This window comes from Monodelphis domestica, chromosome 3, assembly GCF_027887165.1.
Source record: "Monodelphis domestica isolate mMonDom1 chromosome 3, mMonDom1.pri, whole genome shotgun sequence".
NCBI lineage: Eukaryota > Metazoa > Chordata > Mammalia > Didelphimorphia > Didelphidae > Monodelphis > Monodelphis domestica.
Window position 1 is genome coordinate 254,920,396 of NC_077229.1, and position 20,203 is coordinate 254,940,598.

The 20,203-nt window shown below is 37.4% G+C and overlaps 1 protein-coding gene across 10 annotated transcripts in view; it reads right to left on the minus strand.

The window, feature by feature from the left end:
- Nucleotides 1-9,692: 9,692 nt before the first annotated feature.
- Nucleotides 9,693-20,203, minus strand: part of CEP192 (centrosomal protein 192) — a 163,694-nt gene continuing 153,183 nt past the window's right edge. For 9 of the 10 annotated variants that reach the window (XM_016431692.2, XM_056823614.1, XM_007487749.3 and 6 more), the window contains 3 exons: nt 17,101-17,227; nt 16,481-16,539; nt 9,693-10,091 (listed from right to left, as the gene is read on the minus strand). In XM_016431692.2, coding sequence (XP_016287178.2) covers nt 9,953-10,091; nt 16,481-16,539; nt 17,101-17,227 — 325 coding nt within the window. In that variant the 3' untranslated portion in view covers nt 9,693-9,952. The remainder of the gene's footprint in view (nt 10,092-16,480; nt 16,540-17,100; nt 17,228-20,203) is intronic. The other variant, XM_056823616.1, reaches the window with a different exon arrangement.

Genomic DNA, 20,203 nt, shown 5'->3' on the forward strand with positions numbered 1-20,203 from the left:
TCTTGATCATCTTCTTTGACACCAGGGAAACAAACATTCATCCTTCCATGATGTCTTCATGTATTTCCTGCTCTCCTTGACCAGTTGACTTCTCAAGATCCCTTCCTACTCAAGATTCTACAGTGAGATGCTATTTGAATGACCTTTTAATAAGGAAGGATGCAAACCAGAGAAGCTTTCCTGGACCTTTTCTTTATATAGGTATATCTGATTTGGTCTGTGGCAGTCAGAAACAGTAATTATGTTGTGTTATTAAAAAACTCTCTTATACTCAAGGTATAAAATAGGCATTGAATGGTGCAAAAAGTTTACTTTATTCTGCCATATGCTTAGAGCAAAGAATCCTTAAGAGAGGTTCAAAGAACAACTCCAACTTGAATATTGCTGTGAAGGGGAAATGGATGGACCCAGGCATGGAACTGTTCCATTGTCAGAATTTTGAAGAGTGGCTTCCAGAGAGAGGATCAGTCTCTTCCATCCCTGGGGCCATTTTCTAAACCCATACCCTAGACAGCTGGAAACATTTTTGAGAGTGGCTAGCAAATAGGATTGCTTTTAATGCACTCAGAAGAGGGCACTTTAGTTAGAAAAGCCATTCTCCCCGCCTCCTATGTGTTAGGGCCTCGGAAGCTCTAAATGGAACCCCTGTGGTTTTTTGTCTATAAAACATGCTGCAACATAAAGCCTTGGAAAACTCGATGAGATTTCGGCAGCGCGTTCACACAGCCTCATTGAATCTGTGTGTGGTTTGGAAGCTCCCATGGGTCTCTAGTCCTACCAGCGACTTTTTTAGAATGCCAACTTTAATTTTTTTTTCCTAAAAAGGAGACAAGAAAACTTTGAAGGACTGATAAGGGATTGTGATGAAAATGTGAGAAACGGAATTTGTCAGCCTTCAATGTATCCAAAGGTTCAATTTAGGAGAGGGGAAAAAAACAAAACAAAACAAAACAAAAAAACCAAGGAGGATTGGGTGAATAGCCCGGCTTTGTGGTGTTTTGAGGCTTTTTTTTCCCCCTTCAGCACTTTGAGCAGCTTCGGAAAGGGAGGAGGAGCCTCCGTAAACACAGCGTGAATTAATCTGCATCAAAATGCTTTACCTGTATCCAAGGAGCAGAATGGTCAATCACTCCAGCCCAGCCCTGACGCCGCTAAGACTCCGATGTCGGTGGGGAAAATGCTTCTGAGACTGTTACAATGGAAACATGTCAAGTCCCCCGGGCTGTGCCCGGAGAAGGCATTTCTCCCACCATTCCAGCATCAATCAGTACAGGCAGCCAAGCCTCCTCCGGTCGATGGAGCGGGGCGGGAACAACATCCCTTTGCCCACAAGACAGAGCATCCTGGCTCCCGGAATGTAGAGCATCCTGGCGGCGGCCCTCCGGGTTAGAGAAATCCTGGACCCCCAATACAAGGAGAAGTGGCTGTTGCTATGAAAGTCTCCCCCCAAAGTTTTGCCTCAACGCTGTGGCTCCCTTCGTTGGCGATTACACTCATTTTACGCGAGCAAACATATTAATCCCTTCTTTTGCTCAAAACTGGCGGTGGACTTCTGGAGGTGGGGGAAGGGGATGGACAGGAGGAAAACTAATTAAAGAATTATTCTTCTTACTTAAAATGGACCACTTCCCTCCTTAGTTGGGAGCGCTGGAGTGGTTGGGTATTCCTTTATTCCATGGAGGAGCTTGGGTGGCTTGGTAATGCTTTAGCTTGCAGCTCACTTCCTCGTTCCAAATCATAGTCGCCCCCTGAAGCCTATTTTGTAAAAGGCCCGGGGAAACCCAGAGATCACGGCCTGTGGGCCCCCGCCCCACCTCCCCCATTCAGCATCAACAGCTGGCCTCGGAAACCAATTGGAGCTGCCCAATACAATGTGAATATTCCCCCTGGGTTTCTGAATCTCGTTCCTTATGGCTTGCAAGCAGGAGATTCGAACTTTTCAAAATGGCAAATGTAAATGGCTTCACTGTAAATGGTTATCTGGCATTCACAACACAAAACAAGCATTTGAATATTTATTGTGAGCACGGCAGCATTTTGCAGAGCACACACAAAGATCTCTTACCACAATTATCTTGTTCAGCTTTAAAATATTAGCTGTCACTTCTTTAATGGAGCTTGTGAGAAAGGAAAAGTTTCTCTTTCTTTAACTCTTTTTTTTCCTGAACGCAATTACCACCTCATTCATGGCTCTTTGTGGCCACCTAATCTTGCCGATTATGTCTGTGACACGGCCACAATGGGACATGACTGATATACCCGACAGCTCTGACTACTGACAGAATAGTCACAATGACGACCGGCGCTTTGCGGGATGAGTACTACCTACCGCTAGCCACGGAGAAAGACCATGGAAGGAAGGTGGAAGAAAGAAGAGAGGGAACAGAGGGGGCCATTTCAACCACTTTGCTAACCCCTGCTGGCTTTTTTTTTCCTTCTTTTTAACGTCAGAACCCAATAGCATGGAAGAGCCAGGCTCCTTACACACATCTACCTAATTCACCCATTGTTGACTGAATGCAGAACATCCCCGCGGATATTTTAATTATGAACCCCTAAAGTCAAAAGAGCAGGTTTGGAGACCTGCCTCACAAGTGGACGTTGGGGTACTAATTTGTCTTCCCTTGGCCCTTTTGTGTTTGGCTGTGACGCAAATTCCTGGTTGTCATTCAACTTGCCAGGGGAGGTAGCGATGCATTCCGGTCAATAAAGATGTCGACCTAGTGGCACCTGCACTCAGGCTTTCATCTCCTTTGTAGATTAAGAAGGTTTCTGGAGAAAAGAGAATGACAAATATTCAGTCCCTTGAAATAACAGGGCTATAACATAAATGTGTCCACAGCACCCAATAAGTTGCAAAAGCTAAAAAGCATTTATACTCTACTACAGTTTTTGTCCATCTTCTGTCTCATACATAACTTCCCTACTTACTGGTGTCCCTGTAAATACACTTTGTTCCTTTAGGGATTAAGTCACCCCAATTCTATGGCTTTAGGTCAGTCTTCTGACTCTCTTCTGTTTCTATTCTATTTCATAAATTGGACATGCAAGGTTAAGCACAGAAAGTTTTCAAAAGTGTAACTGGAGAAAAACTAAAAGCAAAATTGGACCTAGTTTTGTGGGGCTAAACATTTTCCAGGCTCTCATACATCAGCAGAACCCAAGGAAGCTGTGACCATCGCTTCCACCCTCCGCTGAGAAAGTGGCACTGGTCTTTTTTCATCTTTAGATGGTATAAATCCCTAAATACAAGTTCTTCCTCAGTCACCAACTATGAAAACTTGGGCAAGTCAGAGTCTCTCTGTATCTCTTTGTTTCAGCATTTGTAAAATAAGGGAGTTGCAGTAATGATTTCAAGGATGCTTCAAAGTTAATAAGTATTTATGGTTATTTTATCAAATCAGAAAACTTTGAAGGTGAAAGGCACACTGGGAGAGATCGAGTGCACTGCCCTTATTTAAGAGAAAACAATTAGTTTTTTCTGAGGGTGGAGAGACAGAAAATCGCAGCTATCTCTATGATTTCTCTAGGATGATCGCCGATCTGCCAGAACCAACCCTTTTGGCCTTGGAGAACCATATAGTAGGTTAGAGGCAACTACACGATGAAGTAGATTGAGGACTGGACCTACAACGAGGAAGACCTGAGTTCAGATTTAACTTCAGATATACTTACAAGTCAATCCTGGGCAAGTGACTTAAAATCTGTCTGCCTCAGTTTCCTCATGTGTAAATTGGGGGTAATAATAATAATACCATCATCTACCTCTCAAGTTGTTGGGATAATCACATTAAGATAAAATTTTTATTTTGTATTTATTTTTTAAGCCCCTACCTTCTGCCTTAGAATCAATACTGTGTATTAAGGCAGAAGAGTGGTAAGGGCTAGGCAAAGGGTTTAAGTTATTTGCCCAGGGTCACACAGCTAGAAAATATCTGAGGTCAAATTTGAACCCAGGACCTCCTCTCTCTAGCACTGGCTGTCAATCCACTGTGCTACCCAACTGCCCCAGATAAAAATTTTAAAGTACTACACAAAGAATCCGAAAAAATCTTAGTGTGGTTTAAACTTTTATAAATATATTAAGGCTTCAACTGCACTCCAACTTTTGGGACACCCTATAAAAATGCCAGTTATTCCTATTAAACTACTTCCCTAAGAAGAGTATAAGCCATGGGGAATCCTTTGGTTTTGTACTGATTAGAATCATAGAACCATAGATTTTAGAGCCAGAAGGCCATCTAGTCCAATCTCCCTTGCTCTTTAGTTGGAGGAGTAATAAAATCGTTTAAAGATAAAGGTGGATCAATGATATACACTTGAGGGTAGAACATGAAGCTGTTTTGTAATGAAAAAAAAAATCCAACAATTCTGCTGTGATGTCTAGGATTCTGTGCAATGTACTACAAAAGTAAGTAAAGTCTGAGTCAGACGAGGCTCCGCAATCAAGAAGGTCTTATGACTGACCCTTCTTGGGGGAAGCCACTCGCTCAGATGCAGAGAGAGAGAGAGACCTACTGTATTATCTTTAGTTTTCTGGGGAGGGGATGTGACAATAGTTTGTGCTTAAAAATTGTATTTTTTGCTTTGTTGAATTGAATTAAGTAGAATATAATACGCAAGCTATTTCTAGGCTTACATTTTTAAAACCTCCTGAGAAATACATGCTAGGAATTAGGTCAAACTTGATTATCCAATAAATTTCCATTTGTAAATAGGGAAAGAATAAGGGAGGCTTGTCATTAACTCAACTAAGACAGTGATAGGGCTTAAGCTGAATGCTAGCAGAGAAAGTGATCGTTGAAATAAAAATATTTCCAACTTGCATAAAACTAAGAAGGATTTCAGATTTTATCATGGGCTTAATTGAATAAAACCATGAGTCATAGGTTGACTTAGGTTCAAGGAATTTTAGAGCTAAGAGTTTCTCCATTCCATTTATTCTATACCACAGATGAAGATCCTGAAATTAATAAAGAAGTTGTTACTTGTCCAAAGCCACACAACTATTCCCAATCTGCTACCATTTAGAACTCTCTATCTCAGTCTATTTTTCCCCCATTCAACACACTCTTCTCTTGGTTTCCTATTAGAACTCCTATAGTTGGATCTAGAGATTCAACTGAAAAAAAAGAACGTTTAGACCTCAAAACACATCAGAATCTCAGCCTGAGGGACTGTCCCCCAGAAAAATTGACAAATAAAGTTTGCCTTGGAAAAAGGTCTTCCTCTTTGGTGAGCTTTCCCCCGTCCTGATGACATCTCCTCCCTCCATCATTTAGGTGATCATCTCTACAATAATCTTTCTGCATAATGAGCAAGAATACACCGGGAATTCCCTCCATCAGTGCAGCTCCCAATTTGGTAGATAAATCTGAAGGAACTACATGAGGTATATCAAGGTGGTGATTTTCCCAGATTGGGATCCAGATCTGCCTGCCTCCGTGTCAAGAATATCTGCTATTTTCACGGTTTCTGCTACCACGGAAGGTCCACAAATTCACAGAAGTCAAAGACAAATAAAGGAAACAGCAATAAGACCCATGTTTCACAGATGTTTATACATAAGTGTGTAAAGTAGGATAGCCATGGTGAACTAGAGCTCCTAAAAAAAAGGGAGGCAAAATTGATTTGACTCAGTCCATTGAGATCCATGATTGGTATTTAACTCAAAAGAAATGATTGTTTAAAAAAAAATAAAAAAGAAGGGCATGGAGCAAATGGAAGGTCATAGGTTCAAATCTACCCATAGACACTTCCTCACTGTGTGACCCTGGCCAAATCACTTATCCCCAATGTCCTAGCCCTCACCATTCTTCTGTCTTAAAATCAATTCTTGTATAATTAGAATCTGTTACTCTAAAAACTATAATCCCCAGCAAAACTATAATTCCCAGAACCCCATTCACTTCCTATTGTTACATGATGACATAGACAGGATATAAATTGGGTGGAGGTCCCTCTCTCTCTCTTTCCTTCCTGTCACGACTTTGGTAGAGCAGGGATTTTTGAGCTGGTAGAAAAACCTAGTCACATAGTTCTATTTTGTCAGATAATAAACTTTATAAAAATAGTACTTGAAGTATTGTACGTTAATTTAAATCTTACATACTTACATACTGGTAAATATTTCAAAGAAATAAGATAAGGAGGTGCATGCTAGTATGTATTTTCTATATTAATGAATCATAGGTCTACCCTGTCTCCTCCAATAGTGTCCTCCTCTAGCTTCCCCCAGACCAAAATCCCCATCCTTTCACTTATTTTCAGTCTCTTCCTCTTGACTGGTTCATTTACTACTGCCTATGAGTATGCCCATGTCTCCTTTATCCTGAAAAAAAATTCCTCCATTGATCTTTCCATCTCTGCTATCATCCTTTATCTCTTCTGCCCATTGGAGTTAAAACTCAAAAAGACCATCCACAAGAAGTGTCTCCTCTTACTCTTACGTGTATATAATACCCTTGAAGAACCTGTAGTTTGTGTTCAGAGGAGCTTTTGCAGTCCAATGGATTCCACTTTGGGAGAACCAGCTCTTCTTACAGGGTATCGATAGGCTGTATCTTTAAAGGTGGTGTTCCCATGGTGGTGACATTGTATTTGGGGTGCAGCAGAAAGAGTACTAGATTTTGTGGAAAGTTAATATTTGGCTGAACCCCTTTTTGGTCTCCAAAATAACCTTTTGGTTTTATAACGAAAAATCTTGGGTTTGAAACCCTGAACTGTATCTCCCGGAGGCCTTGGGTGGCATGCACCCTCTTGTCATCTCCCATGCTAAGAGACAGTTTATGTGTGGTGCTGCCATGCTGAATGCTTCATGCTTACTCCTGACCTTTGAATGTCCCACATCTGTATGGACTGAGGTCTGGGCCAGCCATTTGGAAAGGCTTGGCAAAGGGATGTTGGACAGAGCATAAATTGGTGGAGGGGGCAGGAAGTCACTCTTTTTGCTTGGAATCAGCAGCTAGAGAGGGGGCAAGGTCTCATTCCAGGCCAGTTCTTGAGGGAGAGTGTGCCAGCCCTACACCACTCAGGTTTCTTTCTTCTCTGGCCCACTTTTTGCTATTTAGTAAATAATTATAAAACCAAGATATGGTCTTCAGAGAATCTTAACCATAAAAATTTGGAGTCAAGAGGCTTGGGCTCCGACACCTGATACCTATAAAACCCTTGGGCAAATCACTCTAGGTTTGTGTATAATTGAAAATGTTACCCTAAAGAAAGAACTACATATCCTGAGAGCCCACTGACTTCCTGTCATTACATACTTCCTGTAAACAAAGGATAAAGGGAGTGGGTATTGAGGCTCCTCCTCTTTTTTGGCATGATGTAGCATCAGTGGTGATGGTGGTTATTTGAAAATGGCTAACCAGCCATGGGTAAGTGGTTTTTATTTTGTATCTGCTTTATTCATTGATTTCTAATGATAGTTTATAATATTTTTATTATTAGAGATTATATTTTTTACATTTGTTTCTTGACATTCAAAATTAGTCTAAATACCCCAACTCTCATTTTATTCTAAGCTTTTCTTGATTTATTCGGATAATGCCCTACCCTACCTTGAATTTTTATTTTTTTTAAAGTATATATACTTTTTATATATAATACTTATATGTATATAATACTTGTACAATATACACACACACTCTCCCTCAATAGAATATAAGCATCTTGAGAGAAGGACTGTTTTATTGCCTTTGTGTGCTAACAGTATTCAACATACAGGATGCTTGACTTTAGGCACTTGAAAAGGCCATTTTAACAGAAGAATCCTTTCATTTTCATCCATTCCTTTCCCCTTGCAACCAATGTCATACACCTGAAAGGAATGATGGGTGTAAATGCAACATGGCTGTACTAGTAAATCCCAGCACTGATGATTTTACAGCAAATAACTACATTGCTAAGTAAGGAACAACATTCCTATTTTTAAAGGCCTCAAGTTCCTAAGACAGTGCAATTACATAAAAAGTGAAAATTAGGAACTGCACTTTCAGTCTTAGATTCCTTCCAAACTTCCTTCTCCCCAAAATTTTCTGTGGATTGCAAAAAGATTATAAGCTGAACATTTTAAAGGAAGGAAAATTGGCTTCTTTGTCATCAGTGTACATGTTGCCAGAAACAAAAACCAGGTAAATTTAACAATATTGTCAAAACAGGGTTCTGTATATCAGAAACCTGAATCAGGTAAAACTAAATTTAACAGGGAAGAAGGATCAGTGTTTTCAGAGGCCAGAGGGTAAGTAAGCAAGGCAATTTTGCTGGGAAATAAAAATTCACACACGGTAGTGAAATTACAAATGATTTTTCAAAAGTTAAAATGGGGGGGGCGGGGAAATCACACAAAGTCTTTAATATCACCATCCTTTTTCAGTGAGTCAAACTGCTGCAAGGAGCTGACAGTAAATACTGTGGTAATAGTCTGACTTGGACAGGCAGCCAGGCCCCAGGGACAGGAGAGCTGGGCTTCCAGGGAGGAAGACCAGACTGAAGTAGGCGTTGGACCGCTGAGAACATCAGTAAAGTCTCACTGACTGACTGCCTTCATAGCCTAAGCTTCAGATGAGTTGTTGCACCCCTAAAATTCTTTCTTAATCTTTTCGTTTGCCTCCAGCTTTCCTATCACCTTCCTGGCTCACCTTGGGGGAAGGATGAGCAAAGCTCATCTTACTTGCTCAAGGTCCCAGAGCGGCTGCCCCCGCCCTCAGGCCTGCAATGTCTGCCTCAGAGAGCAAATAAGGCAACATTCTTTCCACCCTACCATGAACAAAATCTTAGGAAGAATCTGCCGCCTCCTTTGCTGGTTTAGAAATCTTTGTTGCTACTGCGGTCCATCGTAAGGGGGCTTTGCTCGGAGCAAAAGGAAAGCGAGCTCGATGCCCTCCTAGGGCTGTCGCCACTCCACAGTGCTGGGACCACACCTTTCACTTTCATGGTGCTCCATCTCACAGGGTCCTGTGGGTCATTTCCCCCCCATGTTAATATGCTCCTCTATTTCCCACATAGACCAAAAAATAAAACAAGAGTTCAACTTGTAGAGCAGGGGCAGGCCGGGCTCTCCTGGGAAGGGCAGTGTTGACAAGCCTCCTCCAGAGGCCAGGATTCTGGTCTTGCTCTCCCCTCAAGAGAGTCTGTGAAGGGCATGCTAAAGCGGAAGCCGCCTTCCTTTACCAAACTGCATCTTTTAAAATAGGCAGACCCCTACCACATGTGTGTGTGTGTGTGTGTGTGTATACACCCTTCCCACCCTGCACCCTCCAGTTAGAGGTAACAAATCGTGCCCTCCCCCTCAAAATAATTTTGTGCATTTATTGTATTTAATTTTCTATGTACATGATTCCCTTCTCATGCCACTCCTTAACTAGAAGCTTCTTGACAACAAGAATTGTTTTGTTTTTTGGATCTTCTAGGTCTAACAAAGTACTCGGCATCTATTATGTGCTTAATAGTAGTTGGAAGAAATAAAGTAACATCTCTGCAATGGCATCATCCTTTACTGGGCATTAGGGAAAATAGTGATTCTTCTACAAGAGGTAGGTGAAAAAGAATAAAGTCCAAAAAGTCTGTGCTAAAGATAAAGAGCAAGATACACAGGTCCAAGAGCTTCAGAAAATTAAGAGGCAGTACATAGCAAGAAAAGAATAGAGCTTTGAAGCCACACTCAATAGAAAACTATTAACTTCTGAATATAGTGCATTAAAATAAATACATCTTTATTGGCAAATCATAATTAATGTAAAATGTAAAAATAGAACATTTTTCTCCTTTGTAGAAACATGTGCAATAATGTAAGAGAAACATGATATTTCAGTTGTCTTCAATATTAGGGCAAAAACAAAATGGTTAAACAGCTCAATTTATAATACAAAACATTTACAAAAGCATTATAATTTTGACATAGAAAAAAGAAGCTATTATGACAATTTATTTTCCACAAACTGCTTTCCAGTTAGAACTTTTCAAGAGCTTCACCAACCAGCTGAATACCAACACTTTTGCCTTCATCTGTTTGAACCACTAAGAGACCTTTGAATTTCCCTGCTGACTTTGGTTTGAATTGGACTGGCATGTTGATATAATGCTGAGCTCTGCATAAGAGAAAAGGAAATGTTAGTAGCAGAACTGTAAGAACATGAACCATAGGGCTACAGTAATAGTTGAAGAAAAACAGGCACTCTTTAATGCTATCATTTTGTACCTCACTAGCATTATTCCAAGGGTCTTTTTTAAAAAACTCTTACCTTCTTAGAATCGCTATGAAATAGCAATTTCAAGGTAGAAGACTAATAAGGGTCAAGGTACAGTTAAATAACTTGCTCAGGGTTACACAACTAAGAAGGGTCTGAGGCCAAATTTGAACCCAAGACATCCTGTTTCCTGGCCTGGCTTTCTATTCACCTAGCTGCCCCACCAAGTGTCTTAAAAAAAAAAAAACCATCTTAGAATCAATAAGAGCTAGGCAATGGGGCTGAAGTGATTTGCCCAGGGTCACACAGCTGGGAAGTTTGAGGCCAAATTTGAACTCTCTAGGCCTGGCTCTTACTAAGCTACCTAGCTATCCCTTACCCTACAAGTGTCTTTTGATAATTTCTGACTATTACTAAGTAATCAAGCAAATCACTGAAATACTGATAGTATATAGGCTGAAGAGTGATGAATTCTCAAAAAATATTTATTTCCAGAGTGAAGTATTGATGGACTGGGCCTATGAATAAGTTAGGAAAATGGGTTTGCCTGATAGCACATATAGGTAGACGCTATATCTCTTAAAGCAAGTTGCCACCTGGCAGAAGTCAACCTTAAAAAATGTTATCATCCCCAATGATCTCTTGATTATTTGAACCTAAAAAACTTGCAGCAATGCGTACAAGTAAAAAAATGAATTAGTCATTAGAAGATGTCTTATCTTTGGCTCCACCACAAACAAGTTATGTAACTGTGGGACTGTTGTATGACTTCTTTGGGACTCAGTTTACCCCTCTGGAAAATAATGGATTTGGAACACCCAATTCTAAGGTCCCTTTCAGTTTTAAGCTCTTACAATTCTATTATTTTATCTAAAACCTTTTAAGCCAAAATTTTCAGACTATATACCAGTTGGAGAAATCATTTCTACACATGTGAAACCACACTGTAAACCATATAACATTCATTAAAATATACAATACGATTACCCTTGAATAAAATAATGTTCCCCTAAGGTCCTACTCTGTCTCTGTAGTTTGCAGGTGGCTTTGGGTTTTCAAAGGGAAGCTTAAGCTTGAGCAGCTCTTACAAGAAGCCATAAAGCTTTGAGCTTTGAGTCTTTCAGAGGGGACTGCAAATCTGTCCTAATGAATCAGACTAGTTCAGAAAAATTCAGTGCCAGAAGGCTGGTCATCAGGCAAATTATTTCTGGCTATAGTAGCTATATATTTTATAACAGACTTTAACTATGTCCCCCTTGCATTCAACTTTCCTATCTGAAGAGTTCTCATTTTAGTCTATGCTCAGAGGGTCTGAAATGAATTTGTTGAATTGGTTCCATTCTATCTCTGTACTGTTAATGTCTAAGTACCATAAACATTAAAAAAAAAAAAAGGTCCAATTTGTGCCTTTATGTTTATATTCTGTCTCTTCTCTGGACAAGATTTTAAAGTTTACTGATTAGGAAAGTCCTATTAAAATTTTTTATGAGAATAATGTACTGTTTTATTTCTAAAACCTATTCAAAATAATTTTAAGTATATAAATGTATGTAAGTTGCCTGAAAAAAAATTCCCAGGTACCTTCAAGAAATAGTTTACACTGATTTCAAAGGTCTGTATCTGGTTGTCTTACTGACAATTCAGGTCAGTTTATAGCTTCATTTATTTTTCCATAAATTGCATACTAACAAATTTATTCCCCTGACCCTTGCCCTTTCCAATTTCTTGCCAAGTCCTATCAATTTTACCTTTGTAACATCTTTCCTCCACATTGTTTTCTCTCTGCTGACACGTCACCATTTGGGACTGACCTTCCTCTCCTCATGTCTGAACTAAATGCAATAACCGTCTGGCTTTCTTCAAAGTTCAACTAAAATCCTACTTTTTATAGGTAGTCTTTTTGGTCTTCCTTAATGCTAATATATGGCCTCTATTCATTATCTGCAGCTTATCCTGCATTTATCTTAATTGTACATAGTTATCTACATGCTGTCTTCCCTATTAGAATGCGAGCTTCTTGAGAACAAAGAATGTCTTTTGCCTTTCTTTATAACCCTTAGAGCTTAGCACAGTGTGCTAGCATAGCAGGAGCTTAATAAATGTCTAAGTAAATAAACAGATTTTGAAAGTTGATTTTACCATTTTTATACATCAGTTCAATATTTCAACATCCATGTAATTTGCAGGCTTGGGGATTACATTTCTGTATACTCAAGAGCATTTATGAAATGTTAAAATTAATAAAGCTATTCTAATACTTATTCTTGGAGTATCTCACTACAAATACTTTTCTATCCATCAATCTTTACTTATCCAAGTCAGATCTTGCTTTTTAACAGACTAAACCTTCCCGTGGCAAGAACCACAATAATGTCAGCACTGTAAAAGTATAAAATTTTGCAAAAAAAAAAAAAAAGATTTTTTAGAAGTCTAATAAAGTCCCTTTCTTTATGTTTTGCCATTTTACCATTCCTGTACTGTTTTTTATGCAATTGAAGAAACAAGTAAAAATTGTAGGAACATTTCTTTAGGTTTAGAATTTTGAAACAAAATTTAAGATTTAAGAATGCAGTTTAGAAACTGTAAAGTGTAATATTGATACAAAGCCTTCAATGCAAGTTTTCATATCAAAGTTAATAAATAACTTGAAGCATAGTATTATCATGAACTGAATTTAATGACATACTTAAGAAAAGAGAAAAAGGTAAAAATAAAGTGTGTTGAACTCCAATGGAAGAGAAATAGTTTTAAATCTCTTAACAGCTAATGACTAATTTAATAGAAAATTCAAGAACAGAAAATGCATTGAGAGCTAAAAAGCAATTGTTAGATGTGTCCTCCAAAACAGGGTTTTCTGGCCTTCTTTCACTATATCTATCTCATTTACATTCAAAGGGTTTCACGGAAAAAAATAGTTTCATGAAAAAAAGCTTATATATTCCAAGTTATATCCAACCACTATCATAAAAATAACAGGAATGTTTAAAATGTTTAAAGCCTGAGAATCAGTCATAGCTATTACAAGGAAGAAATATTTCATCCAATCATTGTTTTATTCTTTGACCTGGAATCACTTGTGATTTGTACTTTTTAAAAAGAACCAAAAAACACAAAATATGTTATTCTCCTATTGTTGAGCAATTATCCTGTTGCTTAAGGTCAGTCACTTTAGTGACTTGTAGTGGTAGATCCAGGATTTGAGTGTAGTCCTTTCACTAAATGCAGTGCTCTTTCTCCTATATAATAATAGGATAAGTGATGATTCAAAAAAAATTTTTTTAAAGAAAAGGCTGGAAGAAGAATGGAAAACAGAAAAAAAAATCCAAATTAACTGGCTATAACTATTTCCTATTCCTTGCTTATCTTCACAGATGATATGGCAACTCAGAAATGTTCAAACATTATTTTGGCAAACATATGCCTTATACATGTTCTCATGCTTCTGAAGAGCAGGATTTTATGAGCTCCAAAATCTGGGGCCACTCTATAACCACAGTCTTTTTTTGCAAATTACTCTCTCCTCCAAGTATATCTGATCTTGAAAGTGGAAGAATATTCTTTGAGCTCTTGATAATTTTTCTTCAATTGTCTTCAGCATGACTTCAGTTGTATTATGATCCATAGTGTATATGACTTACCCAGCACTAGGCAGTGAATGGCAAAGGTATGTGCTGAAACCTGTATCCATCCTGCATGAACAAGGTCACAGTGCATCTCCCTCTATGCTAACATGTTCTGAACAGGACAATCCTGGTCCAATCCCATGTCCAGTGTCAGCAGACCTGTCTCTATACCAAACTAGACTGGAAAAGTCAAGTCTAGTGCATCTTCTAGATGTCTGAAGGAGTTTTTTTGAGGGGAGCTCACTATACTTATTGCTACTCCACCATTTTGGCTCTGATGTCATTAACTAATACCCTCCCTTCCCCACACACATTTCCACACACTCACCTACAAGCACACATTCATATTAAGATAAAGTAAACTATAGATACTCAATCAATGGAGGAAGGAAAGAAAAATTGATCATGTGACAGCTCGGTTTTGGAAGTTGTTTTTATATTTCCACCAGAATATGAAAATAATCTTTTTTAGGTGCTTACCACTTATATTTCTTAAAGAAATGCTAATCAGTTTAGTATGTGATAATATGTATAAAGAATGAACAAGCCTTGTCTGATAATTTTGAAAAATATTACCTTGAAATTTTGTCAACTACTTCTTAGGGCCAGATTATATTATATTATATTATATTATACTATACTATACTATATTATATTATATTATATTATGTTATGTTATGTTATGTTATGTTATGGTATAGTATAGTATAGTATAGTATAGTATAGTATAGTATAGTATAGTATAGTATAGTATAGTACAGTACAGTATATAAAATCAAAAGCTACACAGTGTCAGGAAAATGAACAACATGATAGTTGTCTCTTTGGAATACCAAGGGTATTTCAGAAAGATGGGTTGGTAATACAACTCAAGATATATAAAACTAATGTTTAAGCACTTGTGTTACCACCATTCTTGGACTATTTTTCATGCAGAGTACACTGGATAGTAAACCCATCGGTAGGAAAAATATTTTATACTTCCTCAACAATGGCAAGAAACTCATATATTTAAATGACTTGTGTGATTCCCCTCGGTCACTAAAGATAAACACTTAGAAAAAGGATTAGTGATGACATCATCTATGGTAGAGTGAATAAGAACAATAATTTTTCATTTCCAACTTGGTTAATAGGGAAGTTTGGCAAAAGTTTAAGTCTTAGAATTTCATGTAACAATAAAAAAACGATCAATTCTAGAATAATGATCAAATTCTAAAATAGATTGTAATTAATTTCTGTTTAAAATTGATCAAGTCCAAGCTCAATAATTTTTCAACTCATTAAGTTCTCAACTGTGTTTAGTTTGTAATTAGACATTTGTGATATTTAGGGTATGAATTTCTCTTCCTAATGGATGCATCTTGCAAATTAGTTTCTACTCTATTTTTCAGAGGCTTATAATAGTTTCCTACAATAATATTGTAATTACCTATCTATAATACAAAGCTTTTTGGTGAATACGACTTAATTTATGGATATTATATGCTGCTAGGTTTTATGGAATCTTTTCACTTTCTTGGGAGGAAAAGGGTCCTAAATATCTACCAGCAGTAACTATTGTCTAAGCATTCATTATAAGAAACAGAGGATAAAGTTGTAATAGCTACCGTGAGTTGGCCGTACAGTTCTAATTTAATGAAGGACAACTCAGATGGTTGCTAGCTTTGCAAATAAAACATATTAATATAATGTACAGGAATGATATACACACATAGTCAAATGGTCAGACTAAAAGGGAGTTCTAAAGAATAAATACAGCACTACCTTTTACTAAGTAAAATTAAACTTTATGAGATAAGTGTTTGACTTTATGTACTACAGAGACGACAAGTATTGAACTCTGGGACTTCAATTTAAGTGGTTAACAAGAGACAGGCAAAAACAATGGCCAAATCTGGTGATGAGCCATCTGTTTTTGTTCAGCCTTGAGCTTTTAAATAAAGTTTTGTTGCAGTTAAATATGTAAAACCATTCTTAACTGTCAGATGTGACCTTCTGCTACAGTTTATCTACTCCTGAGCTAAATAAATGCACAGAGTTAATTCAAAATCCATAGAAAGAAAAGGAGAATCACAGGAGTACCATCATAAGATAAAAAAAGATTAAGCAACAATGAAAATTATACAATGTTGAGTGGAGAAAATAAAAACCAAACAGAAAACAATTAGCATAGAACTTTCCAATAAAATCTGGGGAGAGAATTCTATTTAATCATAATTAAAATCTTTTATGCTCCAAAACATTTATTATATCACTACAATTCAATCAAGAACTCAAAAGGAAAGAATGGAATCTAATGTAAATTTCAGCATACCCTATTTCCAAGAGAGTTGAAGTAAATAATTAGAAATATGTAAATGAAAAACATTCTGCCCTAATCCTTTTGGGAAAAATCAAAGTATATATTTTCTATAGAATTTTTGGATATCTAGAAAAGTAGCAGGCCCTACTGTATCGACAACTGTGCGGTCCTATTCTCTGAAACAGTTTGTGATAATAGTTTGTGCAAACTATAATATACCTAATAGATTCTGAGGTTGAAAAGATAAGGTGATAGTGATAGGCAAAACTACAAAGCTTTGGAGTAGGGTCTAGAGCTACTAGAACCTTATCAAAAGTCATGTAAAAAGCCTGTTACAAAATTTTTGTTTATATTTAACTCACCTCAAAGAATATTTTGAATGCCTGACGGAGAAAGGCTCTCTGGGACTTAAAAACTTCAGCTGGAATTTAATATAAAACACTTTAAAAAACAGCATTCAGAACTACTTCATAGATACCATACCATAGTTTAAATAAACCATGCCTTTCATAAACTAAAATTTTATTTCAGTAAGACTTAGATACAATCATATGGAATACACGCTTTGTTATGCAGAACACACACTGAGGAGCAGTTTAAAAAAATTCTATAAACGAAACAATATGAATTTACTCTAATTTAAAAAGATTAATTATGTTACTCAGAAAAACATGTACCAAGTACCAACTGACAAGAAAACTAATTAGAAAGAGAAAAAAACAATAAAAATAAAAGAAATAAAATAAAACACAATACATAGATTTAGTCACTTTCAGTGGTCAAATAAAACACCAGGTTCTTTATATGGATATATAAAATTTCTTCAGTTGAAGAAATATCTTAAAAAAACAATTTTTTTGCTCTGCATATAAAGCTTAGGAGCTTATATACTTATAATTTATCTATCTAGATATGTATATGAAATAATTATCTTCACTCTTTTTTTAACTTCCAAAAATTGACAGGAAGTTGTCAGACTTACCAAGTGAGTAGAGAAAGAATTATTCCGTAAATTAACTTTTACAGTTCTTGATTCTCCAACTCTAACTGGAAGAAATACATATACATCTTGTGGGGCATAAACTCCTCGCTGAGCCACATCAACTTGCCTGGTTTAGAAAATGGGGATTAAGTTACCTAGTTAATATAGAAATTTAAATCCAAATTACATCTTTAAAAAGTTAACTTAGGTTATTTCCTTTACAAGAAGTTAAAAATGGCTGGAGCAGAAACACTAAACTTTAGCTAATGATGCCTAAGCTGAAATAATTACTAACATGGTTCATGAACTTTCTCCTTTCCTGTACATCTTTTGAATAACTCCAGTGTGATCTCTTTTCTTTTTTTTTTTAAACCCACACTAAGTATTAGTTCCTAATCAAAAGAGTGGTAAGGACTAGGCAATTGGAATCAAGTGACTTGCCCAGAGACACATAGCTAGAAACTATTGGGGCCAGATTTGAACCTAGGATGGATCTCCCACCTCTGGGCCTAGGCCTTTATCTCCTGAGTCACCTATAGGCTCCTTTAAGTGTAATTTCTAAGGTTGTCCTTTCTGTCGATATTTTTATCCTGAAGTCAAGGCAATAAGCACTTATTAAGTTAAGCTAATAATCTCTGCTTGCTGGTATTATGCAAACAACTAAATACAAATAGTTCATATATGATAAATTGTAATGGATCTCAGAGGAAAGGCACTAGCATTTAGAGGTAAGTAAAAAAGGCTTCTTGTAGAAAATGGGATTTTAGATTGAACTTGAAGCCAAGAGGTGCAGATGAGGAGGAAGAATATTAAATGCTTACGAGTCAGGAGGGTGAGTAACGTATAAAAAGACTGTTAAGATAGGAAGAGGCCATGTTATAAAGGACTCTGATGTAATGGACTTCTCTACTAGCAGCAATGCAATGATCCAGGGCAATCCTGAGGTAGAAGGAACACTATCCACACCCAGAGAAAGAGCTGTGGTAGTAGAAATACAGAAGAAAATCAAATGACTTATCACTTGTTTATATGGGTATAGGATGTGGAGTTTTGTTTTTTAAAAGATTATAAAAACGAATAACATGGAAATAGGTATTAAGTGATACCACATGTATAACCCACCCAGTGGAGTTGGCTCCAGAAGCAGGGAGGGAAAGAACATGAATCATGTAAATATGGAAAAATACTTAAAAATAAATTAATAAAAAACAAACAAACAAATAAATGAAGGTCTTTGAATGCCAAACAGGATTTTTATAGCTAAACCTGGAGGTAGCCAATGTTGAGGATAAAGAACTGATTAGGCAGTAGCAGAAGATTACCTGATACAGTGAGGGTCAAGATTAGAGCTTAGACAACATATATCTGTAGGGCAGCTGGGTGGTGCAGTGGATAAAATGCCAGGTCTGAAGTCAAAAGACTCATCTTTGTGAGTTCAAATCTGGCCTCAGAAACTTAGCCATGTGTCTGTATGTCCCAGTTTCATCAACTGCAAAATGAGCTGGAGAAGGAAATGGCAAACCTCTCTAGGATCTTCACCAAGAGAATCCTTGAAATTTAGCATTTCCTCCAACTATTTAAAAATACTATTTTAAATATTCATAGCTGCGCTCTTTGTGGTGGCCAAAAATTGGAAAACGAGGGGATGCCCTTCAATTGGGGAATGGCTGAGCAAATTGTGGTATATGTTTGTGATAGAATACTATTGTGCTAAAAGGAATAATAAAGTGGAGGAGTTCCATGGAGACTGGAACAACCTCCAGGAAGTGATGCAGAGCGAGAGGAGCAGAACCAGGAGAACATTGTACACAGAGACTAATACACTGTGGTATAATCGAACGTAATGGACTTCTCCATTAGTGGCGGTGTAATGTCCCTGAACAACTTGCAGGGATCCAGGAGAAAAAAACACTATTCATAAGCAAAGGATAAACTATGGGAGTGGAAACACCGAGGAAAAGCAACTGCCTGAATACAGCGGTTGAGGGGACATGACAGAGGAGAGACTCTAAATGAACACACTAATGCAAATATTATCAACAAAGCAATGGGTTCAAATCAAGAAAACATGTAAGCCCAGTGGATTTATGCGTCGGCTATGGGGGGGGGGGGGAGGAAAAGAAAATGATCTATGTCTTTAACGAATAATGCTTGGAAATGATCAAATAAAATATATTTTAAAAAAATACTATTTTAAGAATTAAAGCCTCATAAAGACATCTTGAACTCAAAACAAACTAATTATCTCTGGCTCAAACTTCATTAATATTTTTAAAGGCACCAAATCCACATCTTCCCAGTCACCCAGGTGCACAACCTAGGTGGAATCCTTGACTCCTCACTCTCACCACCCTGTTGCCCAGCCTATATCCAAACTGTTACCACATCCCAGCAGCTCTACATTAGTAATACTGTATTATATGTCCCCACATCTCCTTTGACACTCCTGTTTTCCTGGTTCTGGTGTTCATTATCTCACATCTATACAACTGAAATAGCCTTCTGGTTCTTGAGACTGCCTCAAGTCTCTCCCTACTTCTGTTTACCTTCTACTTATCTAAGGATTGTCAAGGGCTGACTATCACCCCTTTGCTTAACACAATTCCAGTGACTGCTCTTACTTCCAAGATCAAATATAAAACCCAAACGGGATTTTAAAGTCCTTCATAATTTGGCCATTTCTTAACTTTCGGTCTTCTTATACCTATTACCTCTACACACTGCTTAATCCAGTGACACTCCTCCTTGCTGGTCCTCCCACAAGACACTATCACCTGATTGTTATTTTCCAGGATATCCCACATACTTGATATGTTCTCTCTTTTCAAAAGTCTCTATCACCAGAATCCTTTCAAATCCTAGCCTTTAAGAATCATTTTTCTGTTGTTAGTGCTTTGCCTCTGAGATTATCTTCAATGTATCCTCTATCTATATCATATTTGTATGTATCGTTGATTCTCCCATTAGACTGTGAGCTCCTTGGGAGCAGATTGTTTTTTGCTTCTCTGTATTAGGTATGTGTTTAACATAGTGCCTGGCACATAAGTACTTAATAAGTGCTTATTGATTGATTAAGAAGGGGTCTGTAAGTTTCATGAAGCTG